The sequence below is a fragment of the Nakaseomyces glabratus genome, chromosome H, assembly GCF_010111755.1.
Source record: "Nakaseomyces glabratus chromosome H, complete sequence".
Lineage (NCBI taxonomy): Eukaryota > Fungi > Ascomycota > Saccharomycetes > Saccharomycetales > Saccharomycetaceae > Nakaseomyces > Nakaseomyces glabratus.
Window position 1 is genome coordinate 940,335 of NC_088958.1, and position 18,802 is coordinate 959,136.

At 37.6% G+C, this 18,802-nt stretch overlaps 9 protein-coding genes and 1 non-coding gene across 10 annotated transcripts; 3 read left to right on the forward strand and 7 right to left on the reverse strand.

The window, feature by feature from the left end:
• Positions 1–138: 138 nt before the first annotated feature.
• Positions 139–210, reverse strand: tE(UUC)3. Its single transcript has one exon. It is a non-coding gene; the product is annotated as a tRNA-Glu (tRNA).
• Positions 211–1,749: 1,539 nt separating this feature from the next.
• GVI51_H09493 (SRP1/TIP1 family protein) lies at positions 1,750–2,460 on the forward strand (the record flags this gene model as incomplete). The annotated part of the gene is made up of 1 exon (XM_447215.1): positions 1,750–2,460. One exon carries the CDS (start codon positions 1,750–1,752, stop codon positions 2,458–2,460), a length of 711 nt encoding a protein of 236 aa, XP_447215.1.
• Positions 2,461–3,176: 716 nt separating this feature from the next.
• Positions 3,177–3,887, reverse strand: GVI51_H09515 (SRP1/TIP1 family protein; the record flags this gene model as incomplete). The annotated part of the gene is made up of 1 exon (XM_447216.1): positions 3,177–3,887. The coding sequence occupies one exon, from the start codon at positions 3,885–3,887 to the stop codon at positions 3,177–3,179; it is 711 nt and encodes a 236-aa protein (XP_447216.1).
• Positions 3,888–6,073: 2,186 nt separating this feature from the next.
• GVI51_H09537 (bifunctional 4-hydroxy-4-methyl-2-oxoglutarate aldolase/oxaloacetate decarboxylase) lies at positions 6,074–6,781 on the forward strand (the record flags this gene model as incomplete). The annotated part of the gene is made up of 1 exon (XM_447217.1): positions 6,074–6,781. One exon carries the CDS (start codon positions 6,074–6,076, stop codon positions 6,779–6,781), a length of 708 nt encoding a protein of 235 aa, XP_447217.1.
• Positions 6,782–6,978: 197 nt separating this feature from the next.
• On the reverse strand, positions 6,979–7,356 carry NTF2 (Ran GTPase-binding protein NTF2; the record flags this gene model as incomplete). Its single annotated transcript, XM_447218.1, has 1 exon — positions 6,979–7,356. One exon carries the CDS (start codon positions 7,354–7,356, stop codon positions 6,979–6,981), a length of 378 nt encoding a protein of 125 aa, XP_447218.1.
• A 474-nt stretch (positions 7,357–7,830) lies between these two features.
• Positions 7,831–11,877, forward strand: SEC3 (GTP-Rho binding exocyst subunit SEC3; the record flags this gene model as incomplete). Its single annotated transcript, XM_447219.1, has 1 exon — positions 7,831–11,877. The coding sequence occupies one exon, from the start codon at positions 7,831–7,833 to the stop codon at positions 11,875–11,877; it is 4,047 nt and encodes a 1,348-aa protein (XP_447219.1).
• Positions 11,878–11,956: 79 nt separating this feature from the next.
• On the reverse strand, positions 11,957–13,444 carry PAC2 (Pac2p; the record flags this gene model as incomplete). Its single annotated transcript, XM_447220.1, has 1 exon — positions 11,957–13,444. One exon carries the CDS (start codon positions 13,442–13,444, stop codon positions 11,957–11,959), a length of 1,488 nt encoding a protein of 495 aa, XP_447220.1.
• Positions 13,445–13,803: 359 nt separating this feature from the next.
• Positions 13,804–15,363, reverse strand: NUG1 (RNA-binding GTPase NUG1; the record flags this gene model as incomplete). The annotated part of the gene is made up of 1 exon (XM_447221.1): positions 13,804–15,363. One exon carries the CDS (start codon positions 15,361–15,363, stop codon positions 13,804–13,806), a length of 1,560 nt encoding a protein of 519 aa, XP_447221.1.
• A 332-nt stretch (positions 15,364–15,695) lies between these two features.
• On the reverse strand, positions 15,696–17,600 carry YND1 (apyrase; the record flags this gene model as incomplete). The annotated part of the gene is made up of 1 exon (XM_447222.1): positions 15,696–17,600. One exon carries the CDS (start codon positions 17,598–17,600, stop codon positions 15,696–15,698), a length of 1,905 nt encoding a protein of 634 aa, XP_447222.1.
• A 402-nt stretch (positions 17,601–18,002) lies between these two features.
• FMP52 (Fmp52p) lies at positions 18,003–18,704 on the reverse strand (the record flags this gene model as incomplete). The annotated part of the gene is made up of 1 exon (XM_447223.1): positions 18,003–18,704. One exon carries the CDS (start codon positions 18,702–18,704, stop codon positions 18,003–18,005), a length of 702 nt encoding a protein of 233 aa, XP_447223.1.
• Between the last annotated feature and the right edge of the window lie 98 nt (positions 18,705–18,802).

The window sequence follows — 18,802 nt, forward strand, 5'->3', positions numbered from 1 at the left end:
GCGATTTCGGGACGCTTCTCTGCTCAACATACAAAAAATAAAAGCGGAATATAGTTTAAAACGTGTACAGCATGTGACATGTTGGGATATACGCAAAAAAATATCAAAAAAAAAATATATTTGAAATTTGGCTAATCACTCCGATACGGGGAGTCGAACCCCGGTCTCCACGGTGAAAGCGTGATGTGATAGCCGTTACACTATATCGGAATACTGGATTCGTTGTAAAGCTAAGTAATGTATCGTGGCATATTCTTATAGTGTTCTTCACGTGACAATATTTTGCCCAATCATCATATTCACGTTTTGAGATATACTTGAGGTAACTAAACTTTTGATTATCTATCAAGTTTCGTACATTGCTTTATCCTGATCGTATTAATCTCTCTATCTATCGCTGACTAGAACAAAATACAAAGATTTAACCAAAAATTTGTATATATTCCTAGCCTTATATCCTTTCATCAATGTAGATTTATTTATTGGAGATATGCTCTGTGCATTCTTGAGGTAAGCACTAAAACCAAAATGGGACACCAAAACATTAACCTGTGGAACTACACACGTGGAAAGTGACCGAACTTGATACTTGCGGAAACTACATAAAGCACTAGTGCACAATTACTTGTGAAGTTGTTGGGATACTGTGTAGATAACTACAATATACTATTGTTACTATTGCTGAAGAATACACTACAATACCCTATTTGTGCTTGGCGGCAAATATCCATTCTAATTTCTGGATATATTGAGAGAACCTCCAAATCCATTCAATGTCAAAAGTTCTAGAACCAAGGTTTTCGTATAGGAGCCCTCGTTAAACTCAAAGCTTTTCTCTAATTTAACATTCTCTTTCCCCGTATAGTTTACAAGTGCAGAACCAGGTACGAAGAACACGGGATGGTGGACTAGCGAGCAAGCAAGGCTTCTATATTTGTAGTACACCTAACCTAGACGTTTAATGCGCCTTTTCAAATCGCTTAGATATCCACTGAATATTGCTCTTCTGCACTTCCATCCCCACCCCCCTTCTCATTATCCCGTTTTGCCGTCTCCTCTTCTGGCAGGCGACCCCTCTTGCTGCACAAGGGATCTTCAAATCCGCGAAAAAATATTTCAGAGATCTTGAGATCTCGCTTCATTGTTCTCGCTTCATTGTTTACATTTTTGACTTGCCTACTGTGGAGATCTTAGTAATTCTATGCATCAGAGTTGCTTGTGGACACAGAAGTTCATAATAAAAAAGCAATTACCTGTCAAAACGCGAAAATATTATACTTTCTTATGTAGTGGGAATGAGCTCTATATCATATACTCTTGCTACGATGGGGAGCTATTTCGATGATCTTAATCGATGATCTTAATCGATGAGTTGTTTACATCTGGATCAAGAAGTTGTGTTGAAAAAAAGCAAAATACAACGCAGATACATCTGAAATATCTAACAATGGAAGTTAATAAATAAATTACTATAGAGCATGTAGTATAATTGAACGATATCCATATTGCTTGGGATATATATCACGTTATTATGTCGTTTAATTATCAATGATCGTTTCTTATATGACAACAATGCCATATAATAATGAAAAGTATGCCTCTAGTATAAGAAAAAAAATGTATATAAGAGCTATATATTCTTGATTTAGTTTAATCCTACTCTTGGTTTAAATTTAATTGTTAAATAATAAAAAAACCCCATCACACTAAGAAAAACAAACTTTTATACACTCGCTCATAATTTCAAAAATGGCTTACTCTAAAACTGCTATCCTAATCGCCGCTGCCGCTGCTTTGGTTTCCGCCCAAACCCCACAACAATTGGACGAATTGAACGTCATTTTGGATGATGTCAAGTCTAACTTGTCCTCCTACATGTCCTTGGTCCAAGACCCAAGCTCTGGTATCACTTTGGCTAACTTGCCAGCTGGTGTTTTGAACTTGGGTATGGCTTTGGCTTCCGCCACTGACGACTCCTACACCACCTTGTACAAGGACATTGACTTCGATGGTATTGTTCCATTCTTGTCCAAGTTGCCATGGTACTCTGAAAGATTGGCTGGTAAGTTGGCCAAGGATCTAGGTGAAGCTTCTTCTTCTGCTGCTCCATCTTCCTCTGCTGCTCCATCTTCCTCTGCTGCCCCAACCACCTCTTCTTCTGCTGCCCCAACCACCTCTTCTTCTGCTGCTCCATCTTCTTCCAAGGCTTCTTCTTCTGCTGCCCCATCTTCCTCCAAGGCTTCTTCTTCTGCTGCCCCATCTTCTTCCAAGGCTGCTTCCTCCTCTGCTAAGGCTTCTTCCTCTGCTAAGGCTTCTACCACCGTTGTCACCTCTGCCACCAAGGCTGCTATCTCTCAAATCGGTGACGGTCAAATCCAAGCTCAAACCGCTAACGGTGCTGGTAAGGTCGCTGCTGGTATGGGTGCTGGTGTCATCGCCGCCGCTGCTTTGTTGTTGTAATTTCTCTAATCTATTAGAAAACTTTTATAACTTATAGAAACTAAATATTTGACGGAAAATCTCATGAACACCTTTTAATGTAAGTAAGATATTCTATTGCAGGGCTTATAGAAATATATTGCTACCATATTATTTATAAACTTTTTTTGTTTATCACAAAGTTTTTGCTGTCAATACTCTGACCAAATAAATGTTACAATTTAAAAAGGACATTGGAATTAAATTGTTGCTTAATAGCTACCGCGCTACTGGACTGATATTGATCAATGTAATTTTGGGTGCATAAGTATGGCCCCATTTGAATCCTACTCGGCGCTTGATTGAATTAAAAAAGTCATGGATTGCTAATTGGGCAACAGAGGTGGTTAGTGATATGTTTATTTAAACTATTTATGAACTTTATTTTTAATCAATTTATATATATATTTTTTACATGATACATATTTTAAATCGATTTTTAGTTGGGGATGGCGCAGACCAATCCGTTGTTTTTCAAAGCGGCTTTTTTCAAATGAGTGAATACCAATTAATGTTATTATAATACTTTAGAATTTATTCGTAACTATAAGACCTATGAGACGTAGTACTATCTAAGTAAACATGACGTTGAAATATCGTAAGTGTGAATCTATAAAACCGTATTCCAGTAAGAATAATGATGCCTGTAATTTAATTTAGTTGGAAAAAAAACCCTTATGCTAATATGTTGGGTAAACTTACAACAACAAAGCAGCAGCAGCGAAAACACCAGCACCCATACCAGCAGCGACCTTACCAGCACCGTTAGCGGTTTGAGCTTGGATTTGACCGTCACCGATTTGAGAGATAGCAGCCTTGGTGGCAGAGGTGACAACGGTGGTAGAAGCCTTAGCAGAGGAAGAAGCCTTAGCAGAGGAGGAAGCAGCCTTGGAAGAAGATGGGGCAGCAGAAGAAGAAGCCTTGGAGGAAGATGGGGCAGCAGAAGAAGAAGCCTTGGAAGAAGATGGAGCAGCAGAAGAAGAGGTGGTTGGGGCAGCAGAAGAAGAGGTGGTTGGGGCAGCAGAGGAAGATGGAGCAGCAGAGGAAGATGGAGCAGCAGAAGAAGAAGCTTCACCTAGATCCTTGGCCAACTTACCAGCCAATCTTTCAGAGTACCATGGCAACTTGGACAAGAATGGAACAATACCATCGAAGTCAATGTCCTTGTACAAGGTGGTGTAGGAGTCGTCAGTGGCGGAAGCCAAAGCCATACCCAAGTTCAAAACACCAGCTGGCAAGTTAGCCAAAGTGATACCAGAGCTTGGGTCTTGGACCAAGGACATGTAGGAGGACAAGTTAGACTTGACATCATCCAAAATGACGTTCAATTCGTCCAATTGTTGTGGGGTTTGGGCGGAAACCAAAGCAGCGGCAGCGGCGATTAGGATAGCAGTCTTAGAGTAAGCCATTTTTGATATTATAAGCGAGTGAATTCGGTTGGATTAATTATTTCAATAGTTAAGAGAAAATTATAGAGAAGATAAAAGTATTATCTTTCAAACACTCAAACATATCTTGGGAAGGGTCCCTATTTATATGAAAAAAAAACTTTTGCTTCTCAATAATCACAACCATGAATCAAATTTAGTCCTTAAAAAATCAACCATGGCATGGTGTTGTTGTTGTTTGTACTATATTTTTAATCCTTTTTCAGTTTGTATCTTTACGATTGCGGGATGTTTTTTTACTTTTACAATATTCAATGTTTAAAAATGTCGTTCAAGCACTACTGGTATCCTTTAGTGTATTAGAGAACATTGCATAACATTACTTTAAAATAGTATTTTTTTTCAAAAGTAGAACAAATCTAATAGGGAGGTATGAGATATTACCACAACGAGATGTTGTTTATGCAAACATTTTCAATATCGTTTAATTGCTATTTCTGTTTCATAATCATATCTTGAATAGAAAGGTATAGTTAGAAAGAATCAATCGACTTTTAAACAAAGTCCCACAACAAATTATGCAGCGCTAGTAGTTTATCAATCTTAAGAAGGTGGAGGGGTGCGTTCAAACCATTACCAATAGCCTGGGTATAATCCAATCGAGTTTCCCCAGCAGGGAGCTTCCATTGTTCGTACCCGAGTTTATTTTAGCCAAATATAAAAACAATGGGGGAGGAAGAGAAAAGAAATTCACAATAAAATAGCGCTGCTTCCTTAGGTATTTTCTCTGTATGATACGCAGATCGAGATTAAAGTAATAAGAACCACAGGGACTACAATAAATTATCAAATATTAGTAAGTTCTTATAACTTGGGATTATAAATAGATGATAGAAGCACACCCTACTCAGAAAGCCTTGTAACAACTGGGAGAATTAATAATAGCGATTACCTAGTGTGATTAACCGTGAGTTGCGATCCATATATCCAGTCCCACGCCATTGTTTGTTTTTCGCTAACAAATGATCGTAGCTACAGTATGAAAATTTCAAATTCCTACTTTCTTTCTTTTTTCCCCCTACCATAATATATACTTCTCGTACTTTGCTGAGAATGCGCCGTAGCACATTTTGAAAATACCATGAATTACCAATTAGCATCTCAGCTACAGAGAGGGATAGCCATAGAAATATCGCAGACCGTGCCGTCAGCAAGAAAAACCACTGTACAATAGCTATTCATGGTCGTGTTTCACTGTGTTCCTGCCCCAGAGGTCTCCATATGAATCTTAACAATACAGTCCTCAAAGAAAGCTAGCCATTTATTACTTTCCTAATCGGGACATTCTATCCTGCATGGATAGTGATGTGCGCTGAACGATTGAACACAAAACGAAAATCACTTGCCCGTAAAGGTACGTACGGCCATTTCTTTGTGGTTCTCAGTATTCATGCCTCCCCGAGACTCTAAGTGATGCTTTCTGGATCTTGCGTTTAAGTAACATTTTTGCATCAGCTGGGTGCTTTAACGAGATGAGTTATGGGCCCAGCTAGTTCCAAGAGCTGCAGATGCTTCGAGTAGTAGTCTCGAATTGGGGGCTATGTGATGCAGCAACCACCAAAAATGGCAAAGACGGCATTCGCAGCAAAGGGTAATTCAAGCTCGTTTACCCAGGGCCAGGGATTTTAAGCCCAACAAACGAGGAAGTGCTGGGCCAGAATGTTCTGCATTTGAGGTGACACTTCCAGAGCTCAAATACTAGAAATTCACGCAAGTGAGTGCCTCCATAAAAGGTTTCCTGAGGTATAGCTACGCAAACAAAGTTGTGACCGCTTCGAAGAAATAGCCTAATCCCTATTGTTAATGGTAAGGTGGTTGAAAGAAGATTACTTGTGTCCGTTTAAGACGGAACCGAACAGGGATTGCAACTAAGCTCTGGATGGCTTATTTGTCTAGAGTCCTACATACACAACTCGACTATCGAAACAATAATATGGATGTTATAGGCAGTAAGGTTCTCCGGACTTATGTGCTACGAAGAAAAAGACGTCTAGATAGCCTCCGCCTCCTGTGGCCGTGTTTAGTGTCAATACTGCGATGAGCACCTTAAAAGTGAACAAATAACTCTTCTGAATGCCAATGTGTTATACATTGAAGGGCTCCTTCTTAGACATTATATAGTCTCCATATCAAAATATAGAAAAATAATGACCTTAGAAGGCTATGTTGTGAAGCTTAAAGATTATGGAGCTTGTGACGTTTCAGATGGATTGCTCCATTACTGTAAAATTGATGATGGGGGTTTCTTTCCTGACTTGATACAAAGATCAGGACCACACAAGACCATAGTTGGTCCCGCATACACAGTGCTCTTTGCTTCAGTCGATGACCCCCGGCCTGAAGTGAACTACATTGACAATATCCCTGCAGGAGCATTCATGATCATAGCGCTAGAAAAGTCATTACAGGAAAAGCCTGAGCAAATCACGCAGGCGCTTTATGGTGGATTAATGGCCAATCGTGCGCAATATCAGAATTCTGCAGGTACAATTGTGTTTGGTCGGGTCAGAGACTTAGGGGAGCATAAGGAGTGTGGCCAACCATTGTTTAGCCTTGGTGTTGGCACTTGTGCACCCAAGAAAGCTGTAAAACCAGTGGCTACAAATGTTTCACTACCTATCCTATTACCGAATGGTTGTACCAGTGCCATTAGTCCAGGCGATGTTTTAGTAGCCGATGAGAATGGGGTTGTGCGCATCCCAAAAGATACGCTGTTGGAATCAGGTGATAAACTGATCAATTACATTGAGCAACAGATAGCAGCTGATACTTTAGTTATGGAAGATATTAGAAATGGTATTCCTGCCAAACAGTCTCAAAAAGACAGAAGGGCCGCACTGAAGCAGTTACTCTAAGACTTTGCACTTTGAGAAAGCGCAATAACATAATTACTTTTTCATATATTCATATATTAAGTTGTGAACCAATATTCTATAGCTTACACATTATATTTGTAGTTGCTGATCTAAAAATGTATACATTCACGGATAGGAATCTAAAAACATACTCAGTAGGAACCTGAAAGTGTTTCTATATCTTTCCTACATCTCATTTAAGCAGAGTAGTTCAAACGGAAAATGTCGTTGAAGACATAGTAAGAGTTACCATCTGGTATCAAGTGGAAAACTTGAGAGAAACGTTGTGGGTTTTGCTCATCATCAATCAACAAATCACCTGTGATCATAACTAGAACGTCACCATTTGGAGAAGCTGGTTGAGCATCCAATGTAGTGATTCTGTGAGCAACTTTTTGGAATGGCAAAGAAACCAACTTTTCAACGATGCTCTTGGCACCTTGTAGCTGACTGGTCTCAAAAGTCAACATGGACTCATCTCTGTACAAGTTACCCAATTGACTTCTGTCAGAGTCAAATTGGTTATAGTAAAATTCAGTAAATTGCTGAGCCAAAGCGTTAAAATCCATAGACATCTCGATATGTAGTTCTTCTTGATAAAAAGCAGTCCCTTTTGTTCTCTTACGTTGTACCGCTAAATAAAACAACCAAGTATTCTTGTCTGTGAAAAATCGATCTGCAACCTCATCGCAAATACCTAACCAAACTATCCTGTTACCACTCATCGAGCACTCTCTTTCGAATTTTGTCAAGTCTTGTCATTATTACCAATTCATCTCGTTTTAAATGATTATTGAATAGGGAAAGTTCTGGGCGTCCCTTTCCCTGATTGCATTTGTGAAGTATAATAACAAGACGGATAGTTGGTAAGGTGTTCGCGCATCGCTTATGCAGTGAAGAATCAAGTGACATCTATCTAACTTGAGTAATTTCTTCTATTTTGTAATTGTTTGGACAGCCTCATTAAAAAGAGGTGATAAGGAGCTTGTATTACAAGGTTTGAGATTGGCATTGCCACATTAACATTTGCACACATACTCCTTTGAACAATGAAAAGTGCTAGATCTCCATTTAAGAAATTTGGTCACAGTCGGGAAAATTCAACTGATGAGACTAAGAATGGTGGCCACAAGAGGACTGCATCGGGCCACAGCGGCCATAAATCACATTCCAGACAACCTAGTGGGTCAAACATACCGCCTGTCGCAGGGAATAACAATACCAATGGGCACAAACACAATTCATCTAGAGCTTCAAACTCCTCACAGAACTCCAATTTCTTGGCGGATCAGTATGAAAGAGACAGAAAAGCGATCATAAAGTATTGTTTCTCCAAGCCTGATCCAAAGACAGGTGTACCACCGAACAATTATATTACTCATGTACGAATAATAGAAGACTCCAAATCTCCAAATATGAGACCACCACCTGATTCCAAATTGGAAAACAAAAAGAAACGTGTTCTAATAGTGAGTTCGAAAGCTAATAATACAAAAGAGGTCCAGCTGCACAAAGCTCGTGAAAATAGTGACAAATCGTTTCAAATTGGAAGAACATGGACTTTAAAAGAGTTGGTCAAAATAGAAGCTGACTCTGTTGTGCCTGAGGGGTTCACATTCACTATGGGAAAGGTTTATTATTGGGAAACAAATACCGCTAAAGAAAGAACAGTGTTTCTGAAATCAGTTGTATCCCTTTACATTCAAACTTTTGAAGGCAAAGTGCCGGAGTTGATAAACCTCGACCTATCCCTATTTTATCTAGATGAGAAGAGTTATAGCAGAGCTGTAATCACGAGAAGCCCTAGCTCTAGTTTACCATCCAGTCCATTGAGAGCAACCCCAAATCTCGGTGCTAGTCATGGCAATTCTGGTATACAGCAGCTACAACAAGCAGCAGTTACAGCACCAGCGGCAATACCACCAATGAATAAGGATCGGGTCTTGAAAGGCTCAAATGTTACACCAATCAATACGAGCATTTCGAACGTGATGACTATGGATCCACCTATGAGGTCTCCAAATAGACAAACTTCAAGATTGAGTAATGATACAGGTGGGCTATCCAAATCACCATATGCCAACAACACCACAATTAATGATGTTCATAGAAATTATGGTGCACCTGCGCATTCAATAAAAAGTGATAGGCAAGACTCACTTGTCGACAATTCAAGTGGCAAGTTTTCTAACTCTGAGCTTGGTTCTGATAAAGTCATAGCCAACAGTTTGTCCAAAAATTCAACAAATGATAAAGAAGGTAATGAAATGGTATCACAACATAGCCGCGAATCCAAGGGCTTCAAGCTGCCAAGTGAGAAAAGATGGTCATCTAATTTACCCGATGACGATTCTCGACCAGATTTTGATGACTCTGAATATAACAAGCCACCTCAGAATAGGCCACCAGATCTAACAAACCCAGGTATGCCAGAATACTTGGATAAGCAGAACAATTCCTTAAGGGATAGACCCAAAGATAATTTACTAGAAGATTTGAATGCTGTTTTGGCTAGCGACGATTTTAAGGCTCCTAAAACTGCTATGTATGCAAATGAAGATCTCAATAGCAGTGTAATAAGCGAAGATGGAGTGGCTCCTTTGAATTTAGCTGAAGTCATACCATTACAGACAAAAAGTGTTGAAGCATTAGCTGAACCAATAGACCTTAATGAATCACCTAGAATGACTGACGACTACCCAATAAGAGAAGACGTTACAGAAGATATGACTGAATCATACTTAGATGATACAAAAGAAGATACCACTGAGATGTCATTCGAAAAAAATGATGAGGTTAGATATAGCCATGGCTACGAACCTCAGATAGAACATGTCTATCACGAAGTATCTACTATTCAAGAGGAGCCTGATTTAGCAAAGGTACCAGCTAGGAACACTGATAGGCTTAAAAAGGTGGATGAAGTCCCACCAATCAATGTAAATATAAATGATGAGGCTTTAATGGAAATATTAACAGATATACATTGGGATGTAGAGAACGATGATGCTGACACACTGTTGGAGAAAGTCAACACCAACCTTTCAAAAACAGAGTACATGTTTAACACTAGTTTACTCACATTGAGTAAACTATCTAATAATCTTCAACCTTACGAAACTAACGTCAACAAGGCTTGCGATAACATTAATCCTACATTTTCATTGTTTTTGATGGAGATGAGTAACTGTTCTGAAGACATAGATTATGTCGAAAGTCAGAACAACGGCTTACAGATTGAAAGTGCTAATAAAAAGCAATTATGGTCAACTCTTGATAATCTACTGAAAATAGTTTCATTAGACGAGGAAACATTAAACAAGCTATTAAATTGTCCCATCAGAGAAAAGAACCTACCTTGGATAGAAGAACAATTAGATGCTATGTGCAAAGCATATAATGCAATAGAGGGTGCTAAGAATAATGACGAGTCAAATTTGAGAGACCTTGAGGCATTGAGACAAAGGCGTGAATTTTATGAACGTGTTACAAAGTTATTGATTGATAGAATGGTTGATGAGTTAGGAAGACGCTTTTCAAATCTTCACAATTCTAGCACATCGAGTGAACAAGTAATGAATATCCTGAACAATTTACTTGTTTTTTCTCCTTTAATTCTATTTTGTAAAATAATGTCCCCAGAGTCTTATGAAAAGCTATTGGAGTTATGGAATGCCAATTCACAAGCCATTCATAAAACCATATGGGATAAGGAATTTGCAAAGCTTGACAAGAATGAAATAATGGAACTGAAAGCCAATCATGCAATATTGATGGAGAAAGGTACAGAGCAACTATTAAAGCAATGGAAGCATTTTAAAACTACCAGGAAAACAACAACAGATGAGCCTATATACGGTGATATTCTGGTTTCAGTACTTGAAATGTTAGAGTCTCTCCAGAAACAATGTATTTATTACCAAAATTTTATTGATCTCTACTTTCACATTTCCTCTACACAGAACTTCACAGAAGCCATAAAAGCCAAGTACTCACCAGAGTATAATCATTCACTTTTAGCATCAATTCATTGCATAGAATCAGATAGGGAGGCGGCAGTGAAAAAAATGGATATTGTTTCAAAGGCTTTCCAATCTGTTGTTACTTCTATTTCTGTTAAAATCTCAGATATTTTGAAGGAGGAAAATAGTGTCGCACCTGCTTTGATGTTATATCTTGAACAAAAAATAAAGGAATTAGAATCGACCAATCAAGATTATCTGTCCTCGGCATACAATAGATTACTTGCTCAAATAAACCAAAGCTGGTCTGAATTCTTAGAGGAATCTTTGGTCCAAATGGAAAGATCATTCCATGGTGCATCTCTTTCGGATGCTTTAACGGTGATTAACAATACTGCGGTATATATGAAAAATATTCAGGACCTCTTTGAATACATTCAGAGTCAAATGAAGATTGAGAATACTAACACTTTTGACACTGTGTCCATTGTGGAGACAGGATGCACGACTTTAACACTAAGAGTATCGAAAATACTGGATAGAAAGAATGATGGGGGAAGCATTATCAGTGGGATTCAAGGAAATAATAGTCAAGAAGACATTGAGAATACAATTGCACTAATTATCAACAGTAATTCAATGGTTGAATTTCTGATGGTATTGAACAATTATATGGGGGGAATACTAGAAAGCTCATTACAAGAATCGAAAAATATATTTGATTGTGAAAAGGAAATATATGCGGCATATATTTTACGCGAAACTATGCCTAAATTAACTTCGTTTGTTAATGGTGCAACCAATATGTTAAATACACAATCTGCTATGAATAATGCCAGGTTTGCAGCATATAGCAAGCATAACCTTCAAAACATACTAGCAGGTTACTCTAGCAAAGATATTGGTGTAATAATCGAGAAATTCCATCAGCGTATTATTGAACAATTCAATCCCAATGGTGAGCTTAACCCTATGGAAATAGTACTATGTGATAAACTTTGGTCTTGCTTACAAGGTAATACGGTTTCGCTGTATTTAAAACTTCAGACATTAATTGAAAAAGTTTATCCCGGCGTTTCCGCGAAATTCACGAAGAATGACATTATTAGTGCATTTGAAAAGTATAGAAAATAGGCATTCTAATCTAGAGATTGAATATAAATATAAATTCTAATGGCATTCTGTATGATTGTTGTTTGGTAAATAAAGGATGTTACATCAGGTTGACGTGAATCTTACCACCATTAGCAACACCGTAGTCACTTAAGGGAGAAAACTCTCTTGACATTGGTATTAAAACTCCAGGTGTGGACTCATATTTTATGTCTATTTGATAATACTTCATATTAAATTCATCAGAAATTAGCCCTTTTAAGTAACGAATACTGTACTTGTCATATATTTTCATTTTAGAGTGCATTAGTTCATCGAAATAGATTATTAAGGAAATTGTTATAATATTAGTATTCAACCAGGAATGGTTTTCTACAGTTTCTATTGTATTATAGAATTTTTTGACTAATTCTTTCATTCTTAAAGTGAAACCTTCCAATTTCAGAGCACCCTCTTTCAGCTTGCATTCCAGATAGTAGTCTGCGTCTTTTCTCATTCTTCGATCAATTATTGTTCCGTTAATGATGTTTATATGCCTTAGTATAGCTATGAGAATGAATAGCTTGGAATCTGGAAATTGGGCATCTATTGGTGGGAGCCAGTTGAGAGAGCATCTTATTTCGCATAGACTCGGAAACATTATATTTATTTTATCTACTAGGGTCCAACTGTCTAATCGAATGTGTGTCATATTCAGGAAAGTTATGGAGTTACTTTTAATATCGCTCAACTGGATTTTGATGTCAGTAGAAGAGATATCTAATTCGGTCAGGTAAATTAATTTACTCAAGTCAATATTGGTGATGCAGTTATTAGAAACCGTTAAAGACTTAAGATTGGGAAGGATCAAATGGATATTAGCTAGGTCATTGCCGTACAGCCTATTACCACTTATATCTAGATTCTGCACATTTGGAAATACGGCTAGTATGTCTTGTAAATTGTTCATTGAAAGATAGCAACTTCTAATTTTCAATGTTTTCACAGTACAAAATTTTATAGTTTTGTCGAACAGAAATCGTAAAAATCTGTTTTCTGATAAGTCTAGACAGGCTACTGATTTGAAGTTATTCAAAATTTTCGCTATCTCTTTGAAATCAGTTATTAAGTTTCTGGAAAGGTCTAAGTCCTTCGTTGTTATTGGTTCTGTAGAAGGGTTATCTCCTGCGCAAAATATCTTTGCTGAGGACAAATCAATTATACCTAAACTATTCCATCTTTTATTTATTAGATTAAGTTTATCAAATCCTAGTTGTTCGACCATCTTGGTACCAATATTAACGTTGAATTGGTCTGAGGCAGTGTTACCATACTTCTCACAAATACCGTCATAAAAAGATCGTCTGGGATCAGCACTTACATCCACTTTTGAAACTTTAAGGAACGAACCAGACTTGGGTCTGATGGTGTTAAAGTACTGTATGCCTCCTAATTTACCATTGTGCTTACCTCTTGTATCATCATCCCACTCCACCCCATAAGCTATTTCACCGGGCCATACAGATATTTCGCCAACATATAGTATTGTACAGTTATAATCGCTATATGAGATTCTATCTCCTACCTTGAATTTTGCACACATAACCATGCCATGATAAAACCTCAGTGCTTTCACCAATTTTATGTGAATTTATTTACTCTATCTCATTGAGTTATATCAAAAGAACTAAGGTACAATTTCTAAGATTCCCATCGCTTTGAAAAATAGCAGTTGGTAAATTGTTCACAAGCATTAAGTGGTGATCATTGAAAAATAATTTAATGTACAGAGTTATATGTTGGGTAAAGATAATAAAATTATAGACTTTATTATGACTATTGAATAGTCATGTATGTATCTGAAGTCAGATAGTTGAGGAATATTGCAGTTAAACTGATGCATAAAAATCTATCAGAATTATGATGTTGTAGTGGAAGAGTATGATATAAAATAATTGTATATCAAATTTAATCTTGCATGGCTTGATCCTTACTGTCTTGGATTGCATTATCCAGAGTGCTGAATAATCCGTCCAGATCAAACTCCTTAGACCAGTCTGACACAATAGTAGTTTGCTCAGATTTAGCTGGTGCTGGTTGTGCACCAGATGATATGGTACTCTCTTGCACGGAAGGCTCGATCGTATTATTCTTCGATGCTTTTGGTAAGACCCAACCAAGAATCTTACCATCCCTCCAATCATTTAGCACAGAAATACCAGCACTACTTAGGTTTGGAACACCACCTTTTCCAAGTCTACCTCTCTTCCTGGCAACGTGGATTAAGAAATGTTTAGTGAATGTCTCTGGATCACCAGATGGGATTGGTGGAAGTTCATAGAATTTCTTAAAGTTTTCAGTCATTTCATCAGAGCCTGCGATTCTTTTAACTAGTTTTAAAATAGCCGGATAAGGGTCAATTTCGTACTTTGGTGGGAGGGCATTAAGCAGTGCAAGTTCGGCTTCTTGTTCAACTTTAGACATTGATCGATTTTCTCCAGGGAAACATATACCAGGTGAATCCAAAATTTTCAACTTGTTGTCTACTTTGACTTCCCTTAGTGAAGTTGTAACACCAGCTTGATTTCCTACTGGACATGCTTTACTTGTGCCACCTCTATGAGATAGAAGACTGTTTATGACAGAGGATTTACCAACATTTGGATAACCAATTACACCAACCACAATAGATCTCTTAAGTTTGCTATTGTTAGCATATGTTTTTAGCGCATCCATTAAAGCATTGGCAGTAGCTGATTGAGTTAGTTTCTTGTTGAAAGTGCTTTTGTTTGTGGCGCCTGGAGCAGCTCTAAGAGGAATAGTTGGAAAACTCGATTTAAGGACATTCATCCATTGTTCCAAAACATGTGGTGGAACAAGGTCAATTTTGTTCAAGATTAAAAGCAATCTTTTACCTTGACTTTGGAGAACAGCTTGTTCGACTCTTCTAGACCTGCTACCCTCAGGATCTCTGGCATCCAAGACATATAATATAACATCAGAAGCATCAACTACAGTTTTAAAGATTTTGTCGTAAGCCTTTCTCGATTTCTCTAGCTCTGAGTCGTTATCATTGTCAGCATCTGTGTAGAAGTCAATATCATAATCGATAACATCAACTGGTTGAGACTGAAGTTCTTCTGAATAAGGATGACCATCGTACTCTTCAGCGGCAGCCTGTGCAGATTCTACAAGAGCAGATAAGCCGTTAGAGTCATCTTCATCATCATCCATCATCTCTTCAGTAACACCAGCTTCCATGGCAGCTCTCTTGGCTTCAAGTCTTTGCTGCTTAGCTAACTCTCTTTCTTCCATTTCTCTCATCTTTTTTGCCTCGATTTCTTCTAGAATTTGGGCTTTATATGGAAAACTAGCTGGGATGCCGGGATCTTTCTTACTTCTTGATTTCCATGTTATGTCTTTTTTAGCCATCTTTTTCTCCTTTCTTCTCTGAGCAGTAGCCTTCTTCTTGATCCCCTCTCTCATACGAGTGGAGGTTCTCTTAGATGTCTTCTTTCTAACTCTCATTTCTCAAATTCGTTGGTATGTTGTTTTCTTTGTATTATGAGCTAGAAATACTGCATTAAAGAATCATATTAGTGAGAAAACATTTCTTAAATAAATATTGTGCTACTCATCTCATCGCAAAAGCTCATCGCAAATTTTTGAAAAACTTTCGGGATGTGAAATTTTTCACTTTGTTACCCGGAGGCTTACCTGAAAGTGGTTAACACGCTTGTCAATATGGTTAACCAGCCGAAGTGTGAAAGATTTATGTAAATTTTTCCACATGCAATAATTGTTAAAAATATCTATATTTCTCGAAACAATAGTAAATAATATATACCTGCCTTCAGTCCTTACTCTGTAAACCTTTCATCTTTGAATTTGCCAAAGTCCGAAATAGAAAACGCTGTTCTGGTTGCCGTGCCTGGCACACTTGGCGACGATAAATGAGAACTACTTGGTGACTTTCCTGTCTTATATATTTCCCTCTCTAAACGCCTTGATGAGGAGCCGGTTCTAGAATAACTTGGTGAGGGATTCATCTCAAATTGTTCTCTGAATGCTCTACCGTTTGGAAGCCCTTCTTCTAATTGCGATAACTTATCCTCAAATGCCGGCGCACCTCTAAAAAGTGACTTTACACTTGATATAAATTCACTATTGTATTCAAGTATTTTACTGGAATTAATCAACCTTCGCAGTTTATTTTTGAAGACAAAGGCATATAGCAAAACAATAACCATCAAAAATAGGAAAATGCTTCTCAGGAAGTGCGAACTCTTACTATGGTAGAAGGATGAGTTTCCAATTAAACCACCTGGAGAAAATGTCTTACCAAGTTTTTCCATTTCCAGGGAACTTGGTAACACACCTGCCGTTATACTCTTACTTCCCGCAGTAATAGTGGAAGTTGCATAGAGAAGGATTCTTCCTAATGTCCATGAAAGTTCTCTTTCATTTATTCTTTCAAGACTTTGAAATATTGGAGTCTCTTCTTCAATTTCCTGTGATAGTTCCTTCTCAAAACCAAGCCGCGGCAATTCAAAACCTTCGTGTAATATATTTAGTACCCAATTAGCCTTAAAGCAAGCGTCTTTAAGTAAATTCTGTGGCATCCCGTTGAAAGCACCATTATCTGATTTATTCTTTAGTGTTTGCCAATCACTATTACAGAATTTTATTACTTGTTCGTTGAATTCCTGAAAATTATACTCTCCGCCTAGCTTGAAAACATCGTTAGCAGTATACCAGTATTCAGATGTACCAATAAATCTGTCCTTCTTAAAGTCAATATGTGGAGCATGAATACCGTTAAATAGGCATGGTTCGTCTGAACAAGGTATATTCTTTAATAAAAGAGGGTAAATGGATTTTGAACACTGCTCGTAGTTTCCTGATCCTAAAATTTGGAACTCTTTATCTTTGAACTCAAATTTGATTTTGGCGCCTTTTGGAGTACAAGGATCAGTCAATTTTCTTGTTGTAAAATCATCGTCATCGTATTTGTTTGTATTTTCTGGAAGTGCATTAACTAGCTGTGCAAAATATCTATTTCTAGCCTGGTTAGCACCAAATCCTAGCCATGTGCTAACAAAAACATTCCATTCTTGAACATCACCATTAACATTCTTCAGGTAAACTGTTGCTATATCTTCCTTGTGTTTCGCAATATCGTCAGCACTGCTCGGTACAAATGCTATTTGCGTCGACGCTCCTCCCATATCCATGAACCCAAATGTGAAATGTGAGTTCGCATTTACTTCGTATTCATTAAACTTACCAAGCAAATAATTTAAGCTTAGCCAGCCATATAATCCTTCTGTCTCGCCATCAATGACTTGAACTTGGTAATCGCAATCTTCTAGCAAGAAGTCTGTATGTTTCGTTATACCATTACATATCTCATGTAAAATTTTTGTTCTTTTATCTTCCGGAATCAATCTTAATCCTGCAGTTCCTTGAATAAAAACAGGAGTTTCTTTCCTTTTATTCTCTGGTATTATATCCTCAGCAAACTCTAGTAATGATTTGATGTGTTTTTTAAAGGCTTTGCCTGGTTTGTGTTCAAAACTGGAGAGACCCGGAGATATTTTCTTTGTCCATGATGGATCTTGCCTTATTTCAGGAACCGATCTTAATAAGGCAGGAGTACTATTCTCACTTTCTCGAAGAACGTTTGGATCATCCCATTCATACACATGTACACGCGATCCCGATGAGCCCGCATCAATCACAATACCGTACTGTTTAGATGCCATTTCTAGAGTATAATGCCTTAATGTTGTTATCGGGGACTCAATTCTTTATTGCAGTTCCTAAACAAACACGATTAATAAGGTTAACCTTATAAGAGCAGTAAGAAATTCTACAGAATTACTTTATCATTGTTTTTGTCAGCTAACTTATCTTGCAAAAAATGTTGCCGAATGTCAACTTGAAGATGAAAATGTTGTCTTAGTTGGGGGATTGGCAGTATGTCAATAGACAAATCTAGCATCCAATAAGTCAATGATTGTTATAAAATATTTTGCATAGATCAAAAATATTATGAAGTATAGAATATAAATATTAGTTTCGTAACTATTTCGTTCATGTGGTACTAATGGGGATCTGATCCAAAATTGCATATATCAATGAGAATTATACATTAGGGATTTCACTTAGGAATTATTTTTGAAGTTGTCTACTAACTCCAAAATTTCAGAACTTCCTACATACCTTACTGTAGGTGATTCGGTGTTCTTCTCAGCTTCCTGTAGAGCGGCCTGCACACCTGCAATCCCTACTTCTTCTCCTTGAACTGGGTATCCCATAATGCTTTGCAACCTTGACCTGTAAAAGCAATTACCAATCTTTACAAAGAGGTCATTACCAAACCCTTTATGGTGATCTCTTCTATCTCCTAAAAGGGCGCTGGGACGCAAAATGATCGTATGTTTGAAATTTAATGCAATGATATCTTCCTCAATTTCACCTTTCATTCTAAGGTAAGGCATCCACGAATTCTTGTTAGCACCAGTTGAAGATACGAGGACAATGGTTTCACAACCATTTGCCTTACTTGCTTTGGCTAATTCAAGATTAAGATCATGATCAATTTGATATTGCTTATCAAATCCACCAGCTGCCGCTCTGGTTGTAGCCAATGAGGTAAATAAAAACTTAAAATTTTCCTTTGGTAAAAGGCTTGCCCAACTACTTGAATCTTTATCAACAATTTGTTCACAATCGGCAACGTAAGGTAATGATCTTCTACTAATAGAGTATACCTTTTCGAACGCTTGTGAAGCGACAGCAGACTTCAAAAGATGTTCACCACATAGGCCAGTAGCACCTAATACAACGGCTGTTTGTTTACTCATTTGGATAGAATTATTGTATATTTACCTGATCATTCAAATGTACAACTATTACTATAATTAATTATTTGCACTAAAATATATCATATCTTCAATTTGTG